The sequence below is a fragment of the Sorex fumeus genome, unplaced genomic scaffold (assembly GCF_029834395.1).
Source record: "Sorex fumeus unplaced genomic scaffold, SorFum_2.1 ptg000044l, whole genome shotgun sequence".
Taxonomy (NCBI): Eukaryota; Metazoa; Chordata; class Mammalia; order Eulipotyphla; family Soricidae; genus Sorex; species Sorex fumeus.
The window spans coordinates 3,431,883-3,451,902 of record NW_026606101.1 but is presented as its reverse complement, the minus strand read 5'-3'; the positions used below and the strand labels follow the sequence as shown (position 1 = coordinate 3,451,902).

The 20,020-nt window shown below is 51.8% G+C and overlaps 1 protein-coding gene and 1 long non-coding RNA gene across 17 annotated transcripts in view; one reads left to right on the top strand and one right to left on the bottom strand.

The window, feature by feature from the left end:
• PTPRT (protein tyrosine phosphatase receptor type T) overlaps nucleotides 1–8,956 on the bottom strand; it is a 1,141,641-nt gene extending 1,132,685 nt beyond the window's left edge. For 14 of the 16 annotated variants that reach the window (XM_056121255.1, XM_056121260.1, XM_056121253.1 and 11 more), the window contains exon 1: nucleotides 8,680–8,955. In XM_056121255.1, coding sequence (XP_055977230.1) covers nucleotides 8,680–8,767 — 88 coding nt within the window. In that variant the 5' untranslated portion in view covers nucleotides 8,768–8,955. Of the gene's footprint in view, nucleotides 1–8,679 lie in introns of all 16 variants that reach the window. The other 2 variants (XM_056121254.1, XM_056121267.1) reach the window with 2 other exon arrangements.
• An 87-nt stretch (nucleotides 8,957–9,043) lies between these two features.
• On the top strand, nucleotides 9,044–19,337 carry LOC130030639 (uncharacterized). The gene is made up of 3 exons (XR_008793470.1): nucleotides 9,044–9,157; nucleotides 12,107–12,190; nucleotides 19,150–19,337. It is a non-coding gene; the product is annotated as an uncharacterized LOC130030639 (long non-coding RNA).
• Nucleotides 19,338–20,020: the final 683 nt, after the last annotated feature.

Genomic DNA, 20,020 nt, shown 5'->3' with positions numbered 1-20,020 from the left:
TTCTGAAAGAAAACTGTTCGTTCCTCCTTCTCCACTCTACTCCAGGGTCTGAGACAGGTTAGAGTCTCAACTGAAAGTCTTTTTTTTTTTAATTTTGCTTTGTTTTTGTTTGAGGACCACACCTGGATGTGTTCAAGAGCTTATTCCTGGCTCTGCAATCAGGGATCATGACTGGCAGGCCTAGGGGACCATGGGATACTGAGTACCAAGCCTGGGTTAGCCGTGTGAAAAGCAAGCACCCTACCTGCTGTACTATTGCTCCATTGCCATCCGCTGTCTTGGCTTCTGGCTTTTCTGAGTTCACTTCACTGGAGCCCTTATGTAGATAGGTTGGTTAAGTAGGTCAGTAGGTAAGTAAGTAGGTAGGTGGGTGGGTGGGTGTCCAACTTATCCCTCGATTGCAGCCTGGTAATGACTCACAACCAAAGAATCCAGCCCTGCCTGCCCAGAGTTCTGACACAAAGAAATGTGTCAGGTACCAAAGCCACTATATCTGGGGACAGCACAGCCATAGGTAATGACCACAGTTCTTGTAGAGTGAGACCGGGTGTCCTTTTTCTATCAGGAAGTTTGGATCCACAAAACATGGATAGGTAACAGTCACCTGGACCAGAAACCTGGAGGCCAGTTCGGAAAGAACAGAAAAAGGGATCAACTTCCAGGATCAACTTCTAATTTTTAATCGAAAGTATTTTTAATGAGACGAAATGCACTGCATCTTCAAAACAACTTTTGGATAAGCAGATTCAAATGGAAGCAGTTGTTTTGCTTCAAGAATCTTTTTCTTCGCTCCCTAGGATGACCAGCAGAGATGGCTTTATTCCCTGCTCCTGTGTTTGCCAATAAAACACCATGATGAGCATCTGAATGCTGATGTCCCCGCATAAAGGGACTGGGGCTCTTTAAAAACAGAACTTGGGACAGCCAGTGGAGAGATGCGCCCATGCACGAACAGCCACAGACTGAGAAGGACACTCTCAAAGACACTGAAAGTGGTGGCAACGATGTGGTTGGAAGGGACACCCAGTGCCCAACCTGTGACCATTTAAGCAGCAGGAAAAAAAGTCCTAATGACAGTTAATTAGAGCAATTCCAGACCCTCCAGGCCACTCGTCCTCGACAATCAAACATTAAGGGCTCTTTAGAGATTTTTCAGTGCTGAGGTGAACCCATTAACTTGGTGGCACTTGGTTCCAAAGAGACCAATGCAGGACCCCAGGAGGATAAGCCTCGAGAAAGTTCAAGATGAGAGAACATGTTACAAAGACCAGCACCAAGACCCTGAGGCAAAGATCAGGGTACTGGCAGGGCTGCCTCTGAAGAGAAAGGCTGGGACTGGAACTGCTTTCCCTTCAGCATTGTATTTCCAGTAGGAAATCAATTTCTGACCCAGCAAGGGGAGAGCGAGTTCTTCCTGTTACACTTACATCAACGACTTCATGAGAAAATAAAGCAAGGAATTGGGAGCTGGAGCGATAGCACAGCGGGTAGGACATTTGCCTTGCATGCGGCAGACTTGGGTTCAATTCCCAGCATCCCATAGGGTCCCCTGAGCACCGCCAGGAGTAATTCCTGAATTCAGAGCCAGCAGGAGTAACCCCTGTGCATCGCCGGGTATGACCCAAAAAGCAAAAAAAAAAAGAAAGAAAGAAAAGAAAAAAGAAAAGCAAGGAATGGGCAGATCATCTGCCCCCCCTCACTCCAGACCCTTCCCAAACACTCCAGATCTATGATTTCACACCCACAATTTTACCAGGCTGTGCTCAATGAGCACGCCAAAAACGTGGTTCCCACATTTGCTCCTCCACATTGGACAAAATCACCTACTGGCTCAGAGCCAAATTTGATGGTCTGAGAAATAGTTCTTTTTTTTTTTTTTTTTGCCATACTGATGAGAAAGAAATGCTAGCGTGTTGATTTAAGGTAAAGGCTAAAGAGTCCAAAGGAAAAAAAAAGATGAGGGAATGCCTTGAAAAAAGAAAAACTAAAAAGGCAGCAAAGGATTTTACAAAGCAGAGCCAGCAAGAAATGGGGAATAGAAATGTCATTTACTGGATGTCAGTTTGGAGCCTGAACTTGACAATTTACAGAAATGATCTCTGGATCCTGTAGCATGAAGCCTTGGGATAGGTCCACTCTCAAAACATAGAAAGGAACATAGAAAGGAACTTTAAGCATATGAGGAACCAGGATTCAGACGCAAGCCTAACTCTGCCAAGTATGAGTTTTCAACTTTATTCCACAAAACCTTGTTGTGCCCGAGTTTCAGATCCCCAACTGCAGAGAGACCAAATCCACACATGATAATACAAAAGCAAAGGAACTTTATTCCTAGTCCAAGCCAGCACTAGCTCGAGCTAGGGCCCAAGTCCCATCCAACGCAGTGGAGTCTTGACAAGAACCCTGACTCCAAATCACAAGCGGTTTATATAGGGTTCAGAGTTAAGAAGCAATTTATATACTGGTCTATTATTAGCACTGGCCCTATTACAGTGGTGGTCAGCAATTAGGCAATGGTTAGCAACAGTTTCTAAGGAGGATACAGTGGCCCCTCACCACCAGCCAGACCCAACTGCCCAATTCCTTATCTTGACAAATTACTCAACTGGGAGTTTACTAGAAACTGCAAGTCCTGCTTTGGGGAAACAAAAACTGAGGTCTAGTCGAAACTTAATGCTAGCTGCAGCTTGTCATAGCATCAGTTTTGCCCTCACATCCTCATCCACTGTGTGTTTACGGTCCTGTGGATTTAGGCACCCCCAACAGCACTGTCCAATGTTCCAAACTTCCCTTCATTACAAAATGTTCTCTCGTGCCCAGCTGCGGTGAATCCTCCGTGCCTAGACCCAAGCCACCATGGATGGACTTCCTGCCTCTCGCTAGCTGTAGCTCCCCCAGCAATTTCCCACCAAGTGAGTCTCTGGCATCTGACTTGGCATTATGGTTTCTGAGGTTCACCTGTGTTGTTAGCAACTTCCTTCTCATGGAGGTGGTTTCACATGGCAAGAATTCACCAAATGAAGGGCATCTGAATTGTTTCCAGTAGGGGGCCCCCTGAGTACCATGCGCTGGGTCTATTTGTGAACTATTTACTTCCAGTGCTGGGCTAGAGTGCTAGCACAGAGGGTAGGGCGTTTGCCTTGCACGTGGCCGACCCGGGTTCGATTCCTCCGCCTCTCTCAGAGAGAGCCGGGGCAATTTGATATGCCAAACGCAGTAATGACAAGTCTCACAATGGAGACATTACTGGGTCCACTTGAGCAAATCGATGAGCAACGGGAGGACAGTGCAGTGCTACTTCCGGTGCGACATTCCTTGAGGTGGATGATCTAGATTCTATGGCACAAGGAGGGTTAACATTTTCTTTTTTTGCTTTGTTTTGTTTGGGGGCCACACCCAGTTGCGCTCTGGACTTATTCCTTGTTTTCTGCTCAGGAATTACTCTGGATGAGCTCAGAAGACCATTCGGGGAGCTAGAGGCTGAGCCTGGGATAGCCGTGAGCAAAGCAGATGTCCTACCTGGTGTACTATCGTTCCAGCCCCCAGGGTTAACTTATTCAAGAAGCCACCAATGTGGCAGAGCCATTTTTGACTCCCTCTAGCATACAAAAAAAAAAATTGTCAAGCTTCACCTTCAAGAAATTAGAAAGACTTTGCATCGACTCCACTCACGTACAGTGGGTATGTGCGGGTGTCAGACAGAGGCCTGACGCCAGTGTGAAAAAGTCCCGGGTATAGCACTGTGGAGTCACCTCCTTCCCTCCGACCCCCCACCCTCCGAGGCTGCAAGGGGTGAGGTTCCCAGAAGATTTTTCCTGTGCCAACACCCAGGATGGGCTGAGTGAAGCCATGCAGATGTGTCACCTAGAGCAGGTTGAACGGCCACCATTTCTCTATGGCTCCACATGCTTCTTCCTCTTCTTCCTCCTGACTCCAGCTCTCATTTCTCACAATTGGTTTTGTCAGATTCCCTTGGGATCTGTGTTAAGAACCCTGCCCGAGTCCCTCTCAATCTCCTCTGCTGTTCACAACTCTGATCGCTAGAAAATAAATAAATGGCATTATTGGGTTTATCCCTATCTCCTCCAGGAAAAACAAAAATGCTGAGCATGACCACCCCCCCTCCCCCAAACGCTGACTCCCATGACCCCAACTGGTCAATCTGGGTCTGGGCCACCCAAATATGGTATCTGTGGTCACGACTTTCCTCTGGCTGCGTCGGATGGTCATTCATAAGGAAAAAAAGCCCAGGTTTTCTCCTCTCCAAACCAATGTGCACTCTGCGGAGGAACCTGTCCCAAGACATGCTAGCTAATAGCTACAAGATGCTGCCTCCTAGCCCCAATTCTGCAATGTGCTTGCAAATGTTATTACACTTGTTGGACACGGTTTGTTTTCAACAATCACAGTGCTTTTTTTTCCCCCTTTATCCATTTAGGAGCACACCATGGTCCGATCCATGCTGATTTATTCTCAGCTTGTTTATCAAGAACACAAAGCATCTTCCCCTCACTGCCCGGGGTGCTGTGCATTGATTTCTAGGTTAGACAAGAAAGGGACGGAGTCCCAAGGCCGGGAAGGCTGTAGGAGGCAGGGACACGGGGAGAGGCGAGACACCCCAATGCATGGCCAAATGCATGCAGGTCCCCTGTTCGAAATGTCCATTTTATTTTATTTTACTTGAGCTGAAGTGCTTGTGTAATTTTTATTTTTTAATCGAGTCTTCGTGAGATACACAGTTACAAAGCTGTTCACGAGCAGGTGTCAGTCATCCGATGATCCAACACCCCTCCCTCCACCAGTGTCCATAGAAATTTTAAATCTCTTCCTCAAAGCAGTGGCAGGGCATCAAGCACCTACAAACTCCTTCCCCCCCCCCCAAAAAAAAAGGAAAATCCAAATACTATCAAAATCCCAGTTGTCTTAGTATCAATTCATTGCCAATTTGCATCTGACCTCAATGCCACCAATACTGCCCCCACCCCAGCCGCTGTGCCCGCACAGAGTCCCACAATGCCCCTCACATGTCCTGCACAGGTCAGCTCAGTCCTACAGCCCTGAACAAGGGGGCTACAATACTCCTCACTGCACAGACGGGGCTCTGGGGATCCGAGAAGGTAAATGACTGGTCCAGGCGACCATCCCTGGAGAGAGGCAAAAAGAGGATTCCAGCCTCCCGAGCTGATAGATTTTCTTTTTTTCTGCTCGAAAAGCAGCTGTTCACGGACTGATATGCCCCACCTCCCTGGCCCCATCTCGGCTGCCACGAGACTCGACCAGCTCTTCATCATCATCAATAAATATTTATCAAGTACCCACGGTCGACATGGCATTGCTCTTGTTTCCACAGCAACACGCTGTCAGAGTCATGGGAGTATCCTGTGCTTAGAAGGATGACGCTGTAATGTCCTGTGATCAAGGCTCTGAAAGGTGACAGCTAGACTACTACAGCGGACGCGGGCTCAGCTGGCAGCCCGGGGCCTGTCGGAGCGGGGCTGGGGATAAGCAAGGAGAAATTAAGGAGAGGAGAAAAGCAGAGGCTTGTCTGCCCAAGGACGGACTGCTGGCACTGAGAATGTGTTTGTGACTGTTGCAGAGACAGAATCCAAGCTGGGCGCGCACATGAATCATTTCTTTTATTAGGCAGCAAATCAAGTCATCCAGGACAGAAAGTAAAATCTGACTGTACTGCTAACAGTTCCCCAGAGGTGTGTGGCAATGATTATGGAGTTCAGTGACTGCTGTGCTAACAATGGGATCTCCAATTGGTCCCTCTCACATCCGTTTCTGCTTCCGACGCGACGCACCAGCGCCGAAACACACAAATAAATGGGTTCATCAGCCCATCAGACAATTGTTTGACTTTTTCTCTCTCCCCCCACCACTGCCCCCTATCCAAATTGTGTTTTGTCACACTCTTTACAGACTGGTTTTTAAATGCTTTTGACTACCTTTTCAGAAAGAAGGGAAGGAAGGAAGGAAGGAAGGAAGGAAGGAAGGGAGGGAGAGAAAGAAAGAGAGAGAAAGAAAGAGAGAGAAAGAAAGAGAGAGAGAAAGAAGGAAAGAAAAAGAAAGAAAGAAAGAAAGAAAAAAGAAAGAAAGAAAGAAAGAAAGAAAGAAAGAAAGAAAGAAAGAAAGGAAGGAGAGAGAGAGACTCATGAAGCAGAGTAAGAAAGCAATCTGATCATATATTTTGCCCCTGGCAACAGACCAACCACATTACAGCAAAACACATCAGCCCAACTGTAGGCTACATGTAAGCTTACAAATTGAAATTACATTTAATTGGGAATTTGAAAACTAAAAGACTGTAGAGCACATCGCTGAAATGGAGTTCTTTATCCAAACTTGGTAAAAGTTTTAAATAAGAACAAGTAAATCAAGCTTTATCATATTTATCTTAGGTACAGATTCCAGCAAATTGTAGCAAACGGAAATAAAGCAAGAAGTCCATTTTTTTTTGAAAGCCAGCATTTGGAGAATTCCTGCATTTACAAAGGTAGGTGTTCATGAGGAAACCTGAAAAAAAAATTTTTTTTAATTTAAATTGCCCAGTTAAACCAGAAAGGACCGCAGAATTGCAATGTATAGAAAAATCATCATCTTCAGAAGCAAAGAGGGCTTAGCATGCACCAAAGCTCCAGCACAAATTAATCCCACTGGGGTAAGGAAACCATGAACACACAGCATTGCTTCTAAGCACGCTCTATAGTAGGCTCGCAGAAGCCAACAGGCTCCAGTACAACCTCCAGAACCAGGGCACAGAACCATACATTTCTTCCCCAAACCCTACTCCAGGACTGCTTTTCCTTCCCATGTGTTCGGAAGAGCAAACAAAGAAAAGGTGCTTGCTCCTCACACTTCTCTAAATGTTTTAACAAAAGGCTGCTGAATAAACACATTACTCATTTAAAAATTGAAAAGAAGTTCTATTCCTGAGATGAAAGCCACCAGATTTGCATTTTAACAGTTGTGGGCGAGCGCCACCTGGCGGGAGCATCCGGAACCCGCGAGCTCTCCGCGCTTCACGCCGCTGCTTCCCCGAGTCCTGACCGCGTCCCGCTGGCTGCCCAAGAACGTTTTGAGCCGGTGGTGGCGTATTTTAGGTACTGCTCGCGCCGAGGGATTATGAGTACTATGATTGTGCGGCCTGGGTGGTGCAATCTACCCAAGCATCTCTCAATCAAGCACCATGGCCACGTGCCCAGTCTGCCAAGCGTCCTTCCCGCGCCTCCGCTCTTCCTGACCCCAAAACGGGGGGGGGGGGGGGGGGGGAAGAAAGGAGAAGCGGGTGGCACGTGGGGAGTGGTCCCACGGCTGTCGCTCTGCTCGCCTCGCTAATGCAACCGTTCAGCATCGCACACCTGCTCGCCTAACTTCCCCTCCACGGAAGCAAGGTGTCCCTTTGCAGAAGAGCTGGCCTGGGACCCCCAACGGCAGCGAGACCCCCGTGCATCTCCAGCGGGGCGTGCCACCCCACCAGCCGGGCCCGCCTGGCGCGGTTACTCTTGCCCTCCAACGGGCTCGCTTTTGGCTGCCTGCTCTCCGTACCTTCCCTCTTCTGGGTGATCGCGGGGGAGGCACCGCTGTCGCTTAGAATCCAAAACCAAGCCTCCTCTCAAGGGCCACTTGCCTCGCCCGCCTAAGCCTCCGATGCCCGCAACCTCAAAACCCGGCGGCGAGGACGCACCCAAAGGTGCTAAGAAACTTGAAGGTGATTCGAACTTGGAAGCAAGCGACCAGCATCGCGTCCTCCCTGCCTCTCTCCCGCCCCTGTGGGGCTGGCAGCTGCCTGCGGCGAGTGGGGTGTGGTGATGGGGAAGCCCCAGAACCGTGGGGCTCTCCTGATCGTGCCCGTTTAACCACTGGCCACCTACGGGGGCTACCCGCCGCCGCACCCCTGGACCTGGAAGCACTGCTTCTGCTCATCATCCTTCAAACGGCCATGCCCAAAGAAGCGTCCCCCAAACTTTTCAGGAGCAGACCTGCTCCCGGCGGACACTGAGATGGACCTCTAACAGGGGCGCCCCTTGGCTGGCAACCCCAGGGGGAGGCCAGGGGTTGCCGCTTCCCCGCGCTTCGCTCCCGCGCGCGCGCACACACACGGCCTTGGCCGGGGGTCCTCGGGTGGGTAGTTTAGGGGTGCGGGATGGGGAGGGGGGGGTGAGAGCCAGTCCGGAGCTGGGTGCGTCTCGGGGGTGGGGGGTGGGGGGGAGGCGGGAAAAGAACCGTCGCCTCCGGGCCTGCTGGGAACCCGTGCGCCCCGCGAAAAGCGCGCGTTTCCCTCCCCGCATCCCACCCCTCGCCGACGCCCCCCCAAAGAAGCTGCGGCGGCGACGAGAACGCTCCACCCCGGGCGTCGGTGCCGCCGCTCCTCGTCTCGCCGCACCCCCCGTCCCCACCATCCCCCAACCCGGAACACTCGAGTGACAGATTCCGACAAGTGGGAGGCGGGCGGGCGGAGATGCCCGCCGGCGCCTCGCAAAGTTGCCGCGCGGCCCCGGCGACGCGGCAGGAAAGTGACGCGGGGCACTCGGGCCGATGCCGGGGGCGCGGGGGTCCCGGGGGGCGCGCGGGGCCGGCCCGGCGGCGGCGCCCGCACAACTTTGGGGTCCGATGGGGGGACCCCCTCCCCGGGACCCCGCGCGGGCGGGCGGGCGGGCGCGCTCGCTCACTCACCTGCGGCGCTCTGCGCGCGGGCGCCGGGCAGCCACGGCCGCTGCAGCCGCAGGAGCAGGCACAGGGCGAGCGCGGCGACACTCGCCATCCGGACGGCGGCGGGGGGCTCAGCGCCTTCCCGCGGGCGCCGGGGCCGGGAGACGGGCGGGCGCGGGGCGGCCCCGCATCGCCGGCGCGGCCGCTGGGCTGGCGGAGCCGGCGCCTGTGCGCTCGGGAGCGAGGCGCGGCGCGCACTGAGCGGGAGGCTGGGCGGGGGCGGGACGCGGGGGGCGGGGGGCGGTGTCCCCCGAGTCCTAACGCCGCCGCCGCCGCGAGCACGCCCGCCCGCACGCCCGCACGCCCGCTCGCCCGCGCCCCGGCCCCGCCGCCGACTCCCGCACGCCGCCCCGGCCGCTCGCGCAGTCACGCGCCGCCCGCACCCGCGCGCCCCGCGGGGTCCTCGCCGCCGCCAAGCATCGTCGGCCCGGCTGGGGCGCAGGTACCGGGGGCGGCGCGGGGAGGCGGGAGAGGCGGGTGGGGTGGAGGGCGGGGAGCGGGGATGCGGGCGGGGTGGGGGCGAAGCCGCCGTTTGAACTCGGAGTGGGAGAACAGGTGAACGGTGCGGGGGTGCTGGGGGCGCGGCCGGCTCCACTCGGGATGGGGGTGGCGGCGGGGTGGGCGGCCAGGTGACGCGGGGGCGGGGGGGCGTCTGCAGTAAGCTGGAGTGGTGAGTGGGGCGAATGCTGGTGGGGTCCCGGGCACACCCTCATCCCCTGGAATGAGCGTCATCGGATCCTGGAGTCGGCATCCCCCTACTCCACCTACACACCCCCGGCGTGCGCCCCCCCCCCCCCACCCAACACACACACACATAACACAGACACACACGTAGAATCACTCTTCTGGGCTATTCTTCATGGTTGCTGCAACATCCCCCCCCCCATCCCCATCAGCCACTTCAGCGTCCCTCTCAATCACCCACACCTTTCCCTCGTCCCCACTCCCGCTTCAGCCAGGGCCTGAGACCCCCCCTCACCCCCACCCTTTCGCTGCCTTCCACTCTCCTCTGGAGACCCGCAGACCATGAAGCTCCTTTTCCTTCCGGTCTGAACAAAGACCATGTCGGACTGCAACTCTGAAGCATCACCCGGACAGACTGAGCGCTGGACCCTATGAGCCAGCAGGCGCTGTGCCCTCCCAGGGTGCAGGGTCCCACAGACACCAGGGGCTGCTTGAGCCCTAGGGTGGGGCGGACCCTGTATTGTGAAAGTTGGGGGTCAGGGGCACCTCAGCCCTGCTCAGGAGAGCCCCTTTTCATGACCCCAAATCCACCTGTGTCAGCACAGCCTTTCCCCAATCCTTTATGGGGCCTCCAAAGACAGTACTGGAACCAAGCCCTTTCCTGTGGCTTATAAAAGGCAGACATACCCAGGGATTCCCAAAGTGGGGACTCTGGATGCTGGTTGGAGCTGCCATGGCAGAGAACCAAGGTGTTGCCTTCACACACACTGTTCCCATGAGGACCCCTTGAAAAGAGACCCTGGTCCCCAAGGCATCACACTACCCTATAGTCCTGCAAGCTCCTAGTCTCAAACTCCCCAGACGCCCAAAGAGGGAGCAGGAGGAGCTTGGGGCTGAATCACTTACTTACAAACAGCGGTTGGAGGGCTGGTTCTGTGTGCCCTGAGAGCTAGTCTCTAGTCTCTAGGGTCGCCTGGCCACCTTGGCATCTCGGGAATGGGACATGTCCAACCCAGAGCTAAGCTACTGACCAGTTTCTCTCTCCAATCCCCAACCCCAGATGCATTCACAGGGAGCCCCGGCCCCAAAACGCGCACTGGAGCCTGTGTGTGGTTGGTCCCAGCTGACCGGGGCAGAAGGGAGGTTTCTAAGTCACCACGGAGCCCAGGCGAAGCACTCGCCCCTTCCCGGCCCCCTCTAGCTCCTGCTCATTCCCTCTCAAGCTTTCTGGAAGAGCAGATCCTATAGCATCTTCAGAGAACACTCACTCCGTGCCCTCCCATGCCCTCTGGTCCACGATTGCCCCATCCCTGTTTCAGAGGTAACCACAGCACAGAAGAGAAGTTGCTTCTGGGCGGAACCACACCCTCCCAGCTCTTCCTGACCCACCCACTTCATTCCTCCTGTGGGGTTGGGGGGAGGAACCTGGGGGCTTGGGAGGAAGGGAAGTTAGTGGCAGGCTCTCTGCCCCAGGTCTAGGCTTGAGAGACACATGGCTGCCAGGCCCCTTCTGCCCAAGGCCTGTTCCAAGACCCTGAGAGGGGCAGCACCCCCCCACACACACGCAGGGGGAACCCAGGTGTGACTGGGAAGGAAGAGCGGAGTGCCCATGGCCATCTGCTCTGGGAGCACAGGATGTCACGTTCACCCCTTGCCAAATGAGGCTTGGTCAGAAGGACATCAGGCCTGGGATGAGCTCTGTGCTGGTAGAAGGGGCGCTACCCTGGAGCCCCATCCAGTCCTAGAAGGCCTCTGTCCTCCTGGTGGCACTGTCCTGAATACCACAGGACCTTTGGACTTAAAGGGGGGGATGGTGGGGAAAAAAAATGCCCCTGTGCCTCAGTTTCCCATTCCTCACCAGGCATCCCCTTCAGCACCGACAGGCTTCAAGTGTGAGCTGTGCTTTTGCAGGAGGTCTGAGCCCTGGGGTGGGCTTTCAGCCCGCTGCCTCACCTGGGACAGAGGTCACAGGGTGGGTGGTCTTGCAGTAGGGCCAGCTGGGTGTGGGGGCTGCTCCCTGGGGAGGAAGGGAGCAGAGAGACCAGGCCGGAAGCACGTGTGGCCATCTCTCCAGCAGCTTCACTGGCCTCAGGGATGATGCGCCCCAGTGGGGGGCCTGGGGGGAAGACACCTTGGTAAGGGGCCTCAGCCACCAAGGGAACCCAGATACACTTGTCCTTCTGGATCCTCCAGCCCCTTGGGTAGCCTGAAACCACTTCTCCAACTGTGGTTCTAGGAGCAGTAGTGTAACCTCCCCCGGGACTGGAGGGAAAGTCCCGGAATCTGCATGTACCCTGGCTCCCACGGGGTGCTGGACCACACCCATTGCACACCAGGCTCCAAGGCACCCGTGCAGGAAGTGTCCCCAGAGGACAAGCCCGGGGGGAGAGCCAGGAACCATTAGAAGGCCACCTTGGGGAAGATGCAGGGAGAACCTGTGGCTTTGGCCAGGCCTGGCCTGCGAGCCCTCCCTGCCAGGGTCCGGGCCCCTTCTTCCCACCGAGTTGTCAGCACATTTGGTGCTGTCTCCACGCATAAATTCATGGACCAGCTGTCTCTTTTAATCTGGTTGCGAGATGAAACCATTAATAGATGTCAGACACATTGGCAATGATCTCTTCATTAATAATTTCCTCCTTTCTAAGGAAAAAAATTAGTAACAAGCAACCATCAATAATTCAAAAATACAAGTTAACCTTTCTATTAGCAGGTGGCTCTGCACGCACCGCGGGCTCCCGCAGAGCCCACAGGCCCGGCTCGAGCACTGTGTCAGTGGCAGGAAGTTGAACGGGTATGAATGGTGTCAGCCAGGGCACACTCAGAGCTCAAATGCAATGCGGGAACGAGAAAGAATGTTCCAGTGTAATCTCACGATTTCAACCATTCTGCTCTGGAAAACTGCATAGCCGCCACTGATAAGACCACATCCAAAAGCAGCACTTGGCAGGGGAATCCTTTTTCAGCTCGAGTTCTTTGTGGTTCGAGAGATTTTCCGCACACTGAACCAACTGCCGGGTCCTCCTTCCAAGCTGGCTGCTGGCTTTACGGACACAGGAAATGGGCTGGTCACCCCTGCAGGCCTCTCCTCTGTGTCTCTTGCTGTGTTCTCAGAAGACAGTCCTATGAGGAACTGTTATGTAGGAAAGCAGGAAGCCAAGATCAGCCTGCACCCAGAGCACAGAGAGAAGGACAGAGAAAGAGTCAAAGGGGGAACTGAAGAAGATGCAAAAGGACACTGTCGTATGCTAACACAGTTAAGTGTGTGTGTGCATGTGTGCGTGTGTGTGTGTGTGTGTGTGTGTGTGTGTGTGTGTGACTGCCTGGCTGTCTTATGCATGCTTTTCTTTATGGTTAGTTTGGGAAGACGTGGTAATGAAATAGAGTCATAGATTGCTAAATGATGTTGTGGTCCTTGAAGAATCAGGAACTGTGTTGAAGGTCCCAAAGGCATAAGCTAGACCATAAGTCGGTGTGGTTCTGCTCTGTGATTTCACACAACGATGCAACCACCTAGTGATGCATTTCTTAGGATATAACTCTGTTGTTAAGCAACACGACTTTATAGTTCTCATGACTTACACCCCCAGCAGCACTTCAGCACTGTCCTCCCGTTGTTCATTGATTTTCTCAAGCGGGCACCAGTAACGTCTCCATTGTGAGACTTTGTTGTTACTGTTTTTGGCATATCGACTATGTCACGGGGAGCTTGCCAGGCTTTGCCGTGCAGGCGGAATACTCTCAGGAGTTTACCGGCTCTCCGAGAGGGGTGGAAGAATCGAGCCCAGGTCGGCCGCATGCAAGGCAAACGCCCTACCTTCTATGCTATGGTCTCTAAGACGATAAACATAAATTTAGAGTCTATGATCACTTTATTCACTAATATATACATAGTGATTAACACATTGTAGTCATTGGTGTTTTAAAGTACTCAGAAAAAAACAGGTTTCTTACCCAGTACTGTGCTAGGTGACATATATTTTACTTAGTTCTCACAAGAACTAAGGCAGTTTACCATCTCTATTTTACAGATATAGTATGTTGAAAGACCTAAGATTTGAATGCACAGCAGACTCCAATATTCATGCTATATACCTGCTTCTTAGACTAACTGCATTGTTTTTTAATAGCTTCAGTAAAGAAAGGGCTGAAGTGATAGCACAGCGGTAGGGCAATTGCCTTGCATGCAGCCAGCCTGGCTGAGCCAGGTTGGATTCCTCCGTCCCTCTTGGAGAGCTCAGCAAGCTACCCAGAGTATCTCACCCGCATGGCAGAGCCTGGCAAGCTACCCGTGATGCATTCGATATGCCAAACACAGTAACAACAAGTTTCACAATGGAGACGTTACTGAGCCCGCTCGAGCAAATCGATGAACAATGGGAGGACAGTGCAGGACAGTGCAGTAAAGGAAAAAAAATCTTTTGCAAAACTCTCTCCTTCTCACCCCATTCCATGCCCCCCCCCCCAAAAAAAACCTCCAGCGAAGACAGTGATTGGCAGGTTTGGAGCATGCTCTGTTTCCTGAACCAATCAGTTTGGCCAGGAAAGTGATGGGGAGGGCGGAGCTCATTGGCCTTCACTGTGGAAGGGCTTGGGGAGAAGCATTTCCTCCGGGCCTCTTGAGGCAGCCAGGTAACCACTGTCCACCTCACTCATGCATCGAAATGTCGATGAGCTGCTTTAATAAGCAATCTATAAGGGCTGGAGCGATAGCACAGTGGGTAGAGCATTTGCCTTGCACGCAGTTGAGCCGGGTTCGATTCCCAGCATCCCATATGGTCCCCTGAGCACCCCCAGGAGTAATTTCTGTGTGCAGAGCCAGGAGTAACCCCTGTGCTTCACCAGGTGTGACCCAAAAGGAAGTAAAGTAAAGTAAAGGCCCTCCCGTTGATCATCGATTTGCTCGAGCGGGCCCAGTAACGTCTCCATTGGAGACTTTGTTGTTACTGTGTTTGGCATATCGAATACTCTTGGTAGCTTGCCCGGCTCTCCGAGAGGGGCGGAGGAATCGAACTCGGGTCGGCCATGTTGGCTGCGTGCAAGGCAGATGCCCTACCCGCTGTGCTATCGCTCCAGCCCACCCAAAAGGGAAATATATATATATATATATATAATAGCAGTGTTTCTCGGTCTTCCTTCTGCCATGGCCCCTTCTAACCTTATTTATTTCCTTTCTGTGGGCCCCTCTTCTATCAGTTTCCCCCTCAGTCTTATACTACACCCCCCTCCATTTATGGAATTTTCACCTGTGGCTTCTTGGGAGATCCTGGTACCCACAGGTGGATGGAGGTGTATGCCCCCAGCTGACTTACTCACCTGCTCCCCTCCACCCAGCAGCTCACTCAGCTCCCCCACGCTGAGCACAGCCTAGGTTTTCTGCACAAGCTCCCCTGACTCTGTCCCAAAACATGAATGCCATCCTCCAAACCTTTCCCACCTACCAGCCACTCCATAGGTAATCCAGCAGGAAACACATCGGCTCCTTCTGTTTCCAAAAATGGCCTTTTTAAGAAGTCTTTTGCTGGACTGCACAGAAAGACATTTCACCCAGGATAATAACAGCAAATTTTCCTCCAGCCTCCCGGACCTGAGCAAAAAGCAGGCTGGGAGCAGAGGACGAGCGAGCTCACAGGGCCGGTTCATGGGCTTGAGCAGCCAAGACAGTACACGGTTACTCGGACGGTTCTCACATCAGATGAAGTGTTGATAGATCATTATTCCTACAAGCCCAAAAAACAGAGCTAATAACTCGAGGCAGAAGGAGAATGGGTTTGTTTAAATGAACATGAAGAATGAATGCCACAATTCTGGGGGGTGAAAAGTTGGAGAAAATGACCATCTGGGAACACAAAACTCATCTGATCTCAGGACTTTGCTCTGGTCCAGCAGATTTAGGAATCGGTGTGAGGACTGACTGTGCCCTGTGCTTTGGGGAAGGGGGCAAAGGGCAGGGGAAACTGAGTTATTCCTTTCTCCCGGAACCCCTTTTATCACCGTCTGCCCCTGAAGCTGAAAGGCTGTTCACCTTGGAAATTTTCCACTTGCCTCTTTGTCCCTGCCTTTACTGAAATGTTTGATCCAGGCACAGAGCTAAAAGCCTGGGGTGTGTGTGTGCTCCCTTGTGATCCTCTCATGATTTCCCAGTTCGCAGGGGAGGAGACCGAGGTTCACGGGGTTGGTTTAACATCCTGCTGTCCCTCGACATCTGGGCCTTTTAAAATCACTCAAATCATGCCTCCATCCACAGACCAAGGATATCAGAACTAGGGAACTTCAAGACCTACCATCTCAATTTTTTTTTGTCCTTTACAGACATTTCAAGAGGGCATGGCTAGTAAGCAAAAATCCATAAATTCCATTCACCCACAAGACAGGACTCCTGTAATAAATTCTGGACCAGGTACTCCTCAGAGTGGAAGAATGTGATGTTGTCATTTGGGTTGATTTTGTTTCTTTCAGGCTTTGCTTTCTAAATTTGCCAGGCCTTCCCTGCCCCAGGAAGAACTGGAAGGTGACAAGACGAGGGAGTCCCCAGTGGTCCCCGGACTGGCCCAGATGGATGCTCTTCAGTATTCAACTGGCATGAGAGTCTATGCATTGAAACAAGAGATTTCTGGGGCCAGAGCAATAGTACAGTGGGTAGGTCATTTGCGTTGCATGCAGCCGACCTGGGTTCAATCCCCGGCATCCCATACAGTCCCCTGTGCACCGCCAGGAGTAATTTCTGAGTGCAGAGCAAGGACTTGCCCCTGAGCATCACCGGGTGTGACCCAAAAAAGAAAAAAAAAGAAACAAGAGACTTCTAGTTCCCCTTCCCCAGGAGAACACTGAGGGCCCAGGAATGTGCTAGAATAGCATCCTTCAACCTTTGCCCACCAAAGGGCTGGCACGGGTGGGTGGAGCTCACTCAGCTAGAGTGTTATTGCTGGGGGTTTTGTCACTCCTCACTCATCAGGTGTCTTCCTTCTTGATAGGACTCAAGAAAAACAAATCAGGAATTGACAAATGTTAAATATTTCCCTCCTGCTAATCGTGCTCCACCCCGCCTAGCTCTTCTCCTCTGGCTCTCCTAACATGAATTTACTTTCTATTTGAAAGCCAATCTCACTGGTTATTAGATATTCTCCCTGCTGTCACTATCAGTAAATTATTAAACAGCTGACCAAGCTTTGTTTTAAAATGATTCTCTGATGAAGCCCGGTGATCCGTTGGCCGTGAATACAGAATGGCACCGTTGGTCTCCACGGACTAGGAGTGAGTCCTATTGACTACCTGTAACAAAACGTGTCTGCAATTAGCAGCCAGGACTGGAAGTGGAACTGCAGTTACGAGAGACGCCGGCAGCTCATGTCCATGAAGTTCTCTTTACTCACTAGACTCCCAACTCAGGGAAGAAGGCGAAGATTCCAGAGCACGGCACAAAATTGCTGACAAACTTGTCTTTTGTCAACCCTCACCTACCCCTTGCCTTGCCCGCCCCAGCCTCGACGTGCCTGTAGGGATTCTCCTCTGTGGTTTCAGGGAGCAGCTGGTTTTGAGTGAATTTCTGTTTCAAGCAAAGAAAGCCTGACTGGAAGAAAATGATTTCACCTGTTCATGTCTTCAGAGGCGGCTGCCAATCCTCCCTCATGGGCTCCAGTAGGAAACCCGAAGGTGAAGCATAGTAGTGCCTGGTGGATGGTCCTCAGAGCAGACTGGGCACGTGTTCTCCCCCCCCCCCCCCACCATCCCCCACCTTCCCCTTATGTTCTAGTTAGACAGATTCATCTCAAAGTCCCCTGAGCCAAAGAGGCATTTATTGCCTTCCGTCACTGACCAGTGCTCACCTCATCACGACCTACTAAGGGAGAACAAACTGCTTCAGGTATTTACAACAGAGACGATTTCAATCAGGAGACCAGCTGAGGGGAGGAGAGACTAAGTGCCCAATTTGGGATAATAATGTCCTCAGAAACAGCACCAAGGAGGCCAGAGAAATTACATGGCAGGTAGGACACTTGCCTAGCATGTAGCCAACCCCGGGCTCCATCTATGGCATCCCAAATGATCCATGAGCACTGCCAGGAGTAATCCCTGAGTGCAGAGTCAAGAGTAACTCTGAGCAACACTGGGTATGCCCCCACCCAAAAAAGGAACAGTTCCAAACCCCAACAGCAGTGTTCCCTGCCAGGATTGTGGCCCCCAAACAAAAATAATACATTAAAAACAAGAAAGTGGTGGGAATTCACAAAGGTGGGTGTTCTGTAGTTGTGCTGAGAGCTTTTACTTTGAGGGAACAGACCTTTGTCTATTTCGTCTATTTCTTGTTTACTGGGAGAACACAAAGGCTTCATCAGTGTTTCAAAGTATAAATTCATGAGGGTCAGAGAAATAATATTGGGGTTAAGGCACTTGCCTTGCACAGAGTGGACCCCAGTTCAATCCCTGGCACCACAGATGGTCCCAAGATCATCACTGGGAGTGATCCCTGAGCATAGAGTGAGGAGTAAGCCACCAGCACTCTCAGATGTCCCAGAAACCAAAAATAATAGTAAAGTTTACAATAAATAATAATAATAATAAAATTCATGGAAGATTACAACTTTTTTATTTTAAATTTTATTTTTATAGTTTTTTCATAATAATCACATTCTGAATTCCAACACCAATCCCATCACCATTACACCTTCTCACCACCATTATTTCTAATTTTCCCAACCGCCACCCAAGCCTACCCCAATTCCAGGCCCTAAGTAATTTATTTTGTATTGCTTGTTATGAATAATCTGCTAAAAATTATCCCAAAAAGTTTCCTTAGGAGAAAGTGTGTGAAGATTGTTGAATCCCAACCTGGCGTCATTAAGTCCTTGTAGAAGAGATTACTAACATGTTGTTACAGGTTGAGCCTTGTAAGCTAATATTTTTTTATCAACATCACTTGCTTTCTACTTTACACCCAGTCCACTGTGGTGTGTTACTCTTGGTACAACAGTGGTGGAGAGTATGTCACACAGCTAGCTGCAACTCCAGGAATTCTAAACTTGTAAATAGGATGGTACAGCTGAAGTTAAATTTTTAACTGGATGGTGACTTTGGGTCTGGAGGCATCTCTGCAGCTTGTTGATCTCTTCTAAGATATATTTGTGAGCCTCTGGATCATGGCCATTAATGAGCTTTTATAATACCAGAGGCAGTTTGTGGGCATGACTACCAGGCTCCCAGAAGAACAGGGAAATGGGAGGAAGTTGCCCATCCCTGACTCCGTGAGATCCTGGAGATTCCAGTCACAAAACCCGCATACCTGAGTTTTTCAACAGATTCACTCATGCTTGAGGCTTGCCCCGAGCCTGTGGAGATGGGCGGTAAGCATGGTGGCAACTGAAAGTTTACAACCTCTTAATAAGCAAATTTCTCCCCTCTGATAGAATTCAAGAAAAAAAATCAGGAAAAGACAAAGGTGAGCTCTTTCCTTACTGGTTAAAAGACTGAGAGCAGCAGGGGGCGGGGGAGATGCTTGGAAGATGGAAAAATCACCCAATGCAGAGCAGAGGGAGAAATTCCTTCTTTGCTCTCTCCTCTGCACATCATCCCTGCCTCCCATCAGCCATGCCCAGCCGAATACTCGCACAGCCAGGAATCTGGGAACGTACGACCTCAAGACGACGAGTTCCAGACTTAACCATGAGAAACTACTGCCTCCCTTCCTGAGCAAGGTCCCCAACTGAAGTGGTTTGCCCTCACTTGCTTAAACTCGCCCTGTCGTTCTCTCCCCAGAGGCTGTGATCAGCCCTGACTGCGGTCATGAGAAGTTTCAGGAGTCCTGGCTGGGATGTTGGTCCTTCCGTTATTGCTCTGTATTCCCGAGAATGTCCCCCGAGGTTTCTGTGACGGACCCAAATATCCAGCATGAAGCTGTCGGCGTGGGGATGGGTTTCTAGATGCCACATGAGGAGGTAATGACAGAGAAGTGGTCGGTAATGACAAAGAGGCTGCATCTCAGGGCTCAGCACCAGGCAAGGATGGGGTCAGGGATGCCCCGGGAGTAACTCAAGAGAAGCCAGCACTGCATTTACTTGGCTTCCCTTGAAAAGCAGATACTGAACTGTTCGGCAAGGCCCAGGTGCAGAGGCTAGTTCGGATAAGCCAGTCCAGTATTTTAATGAATGATCCTATGTTGAAGTAGGCTCTGAACACAAGACGACTCTAAGGAGAGGCTGTTGAGGGGAGACTGAGCTGTCAAGAGTCAGTGCCCCTCATCTGCAAAGGGTTTATCCACCTGACCATGCATTTCTCCTCAATCCATGGGGCCTCGGGTGAGAGCACTTCCTATCTACGGGGAAAAGAGTTCAGTCTGCAGAATCAGTCTCTCGATAAGGCAGAAATTACTGAAGTAACTTTAGGCGATGCAAAGGCATTTTTAAATTTTTTTTAATTACTCAAAGACCTGATTAATTATCTATCCCATGAATCAGAGGCCAAAGAGGGATAAGAAAGGGTGGAAATGGTTACCATGGCAAGGCGAAGGGAGGATTCGGCCACTTTCCAGAGGAAAGCCAGCCTCTGTGACTAGGTAGTTGAGAGTTTTGTGTCCTGCGGGTCACTGGACTGGGTGTTAGGAGATGCGGGTTCCTGGCCTGTCCTCTTC